The sequence below is a fragment of the Vigna radiata genome, chromosome 7 (genome assembly GCF_000741045.1).
Source record: "Vigna radiata var. radiata cultivar VC1973A chromosome 7, Vradiata_ver6, whole genome shotgun sequence".
NCBI classification, from domain to species: Eukaryota; Viridiplantae; Streptophyta; class Magnoliopsida; order Fabales; family Fabaceae; genus Vigna; species Vigna radiata.
In genome coordinates this window covers 1,685,197-1,686,832 of record NC_028357.1, presented here as the reverse complement: position 1 = coordinate 1,686,832, position 1,636 = coordinate 1,685,197, and the positions used below count along the sequence as shown (strand labels likewise).

Genomic DNA, 1,636 nt, shown 5'->3' with positions numbered 1-1,636 from the left:
CTGCATTAGAAATAGTACCAAAATGAACATTTGATGAACTGAGGACATTGGTGAAACCGTCCAAGCTGGTAGTGAACTTCTCAAATTGGGCTTCAATAACATTCGTCGTTGGTGCCTTCCTTTTCGAACCTCTTGAGGATGAAGTCCCACCGGATGGGACTGAAGGCACAGATTGAGTCCCGCCTGTACTATATTCATCAACAGAGGNAGGAGGTGATGGGGGAGTTGGGTCTCTATAACCCATCCAGTCAGGCTGCTCAGGAGTGTACTCAACATTATGGTTGAGATCAACATTAACACGAGGCGCTTCCCGCCCTCTACGTATTTGACGAGCTGTCCTAACAGCACTCCCTGTTGCTCGATCCGCAGCCCATAACTCCACCATTAAATCGTAATGGCGGATACTGTTGACTCTCCACTTTGCGGCAGTTGGCCTCGACTGCACATTAAACATTTAAAATATATTTTTACATATTTTGATATATAAAACATATGTTGCACTTTGTATTTATTTTAATATACCTGAATGAGGTCCATCCAAACCTCGTCCTCCGCATCAAATCGCATAGTAATGGGGTTCCAAGCAAAGCCGCTTAATCCAGAAAAAAGGTCATGAACCTCACGCCATTTATCCTTCAAGACTTTCTGACGGTTCTTAACATTGTTTTTTGTAATAGCAACATACCCAGAGACATGTAAGTTATCAACAATGTTAGTATACGCTTGGGATGTCTAACTCCCGTCAACCCTATTACCGATTCTTGATTCGTCAATCATACAGTGGAGCAGACGTGCGTCCATGTCCTCAGTCCATTTTATAAACTCTCTGGTTGGAACAGAGGACTCAGTGGCGATTGCCTTACCTCTACTCATTGTAGACCTACTTTATAAACAAAATAGTTAGACTTTAATAATAAACATCCATAATATAATTTCATTGTCATACAACAAACAGCAAACACGCAGACAAATACAATAATAGTAAAATAACTAAGAGTTCTGATAATCTCGCCACATATGATCAGCTATGGCATCCCTAATACTAGTACCGATCCTATGATCCTCTTCCCTAACTTGAGACGATGAAACATTATGCTCTTCTCTTTCATTGATCTCATTATCAACTTCATCAAGTAATGAGTCATCATGATCCACGCTTCGAAGGAAATTGTGTAAGATACAACATGCTAAGATAATCTCTGTCATCGTCTCCAAATCATAGTGTGGTTCAGTGCCACTTGCAATGATAGGGAATCTTTTTTTCAAAACCCCAAAAGTTCTTTCAATAACATTTCTCAAGGATGAATGTCGATGATTAAACAACTCGCGTGCATTTTGTGGTCCTCTGCGTGTATATTCCTTAAGGTGATATCTGACGCCTCTATATGGAATCAAGACTGTGCTTTTCAACATAAATCCAGCATCACCGAGGTAGTACTTTCCTACAATTTTGAACATGTAGATAGATTTACTCATTGTTAACATATATAGCCATTTAGTCATGAACTTCCCAATGTACACACTGACCTTGCGGTATAACCAACGGATCATCTCGATCAAGAGCATTTTTTAAAATTCTTGAATCCGATGCAGTGCCTTCCCACCCAGCAAGAACATATGTGAATTTCATGTCAAA

At 40.1% G+C, this 1,636-nt stretch overlaps 1 protein-coding gene across 1 annotated transcript; it reads right to left on the bottom strand.

Annotated features, from left to right (window-relative positions):
• Window positions 1-990: 990 nt before the first annotated feature.
• Window positions 991-1,630, bottom strand: LOC106765918 (protein ALP1-like). Its single transcript, XM_014650684.1, has 2 exons — window positions 1,528-1,630; window positions 991-1,442 (listed from the first exon to the last, which is right to left on the bottom strand). The coding sequence occupies exons 1-2, from the start codon at window positions 1,628-1,630 to the stop codon at window positions 991-993; spliced, it is 555 nt and encodes a 184-aa protein (XP_014506170.1).
• Window positions 1,631-1,636: the final 6 nt, after the last annotated feature.

Bases quoted from the DNA above. Each gene is read 5' to 3' on its own strand.
- LOC106765918 (XM_014650684.1), bottom strand. From the start codon at position 1,630: ATGAAATTCACATATGTTCTTGCTGGGTGGGAAGGCACTGCATCGGAT. The intron at 1,443-1,527 runs GTCAGTGTGTAC...TCAAAATTGTAG, and splicing joins TCCGTTGGTTATACCGCAAG to GAAAGTACTACCTCGGTGAT.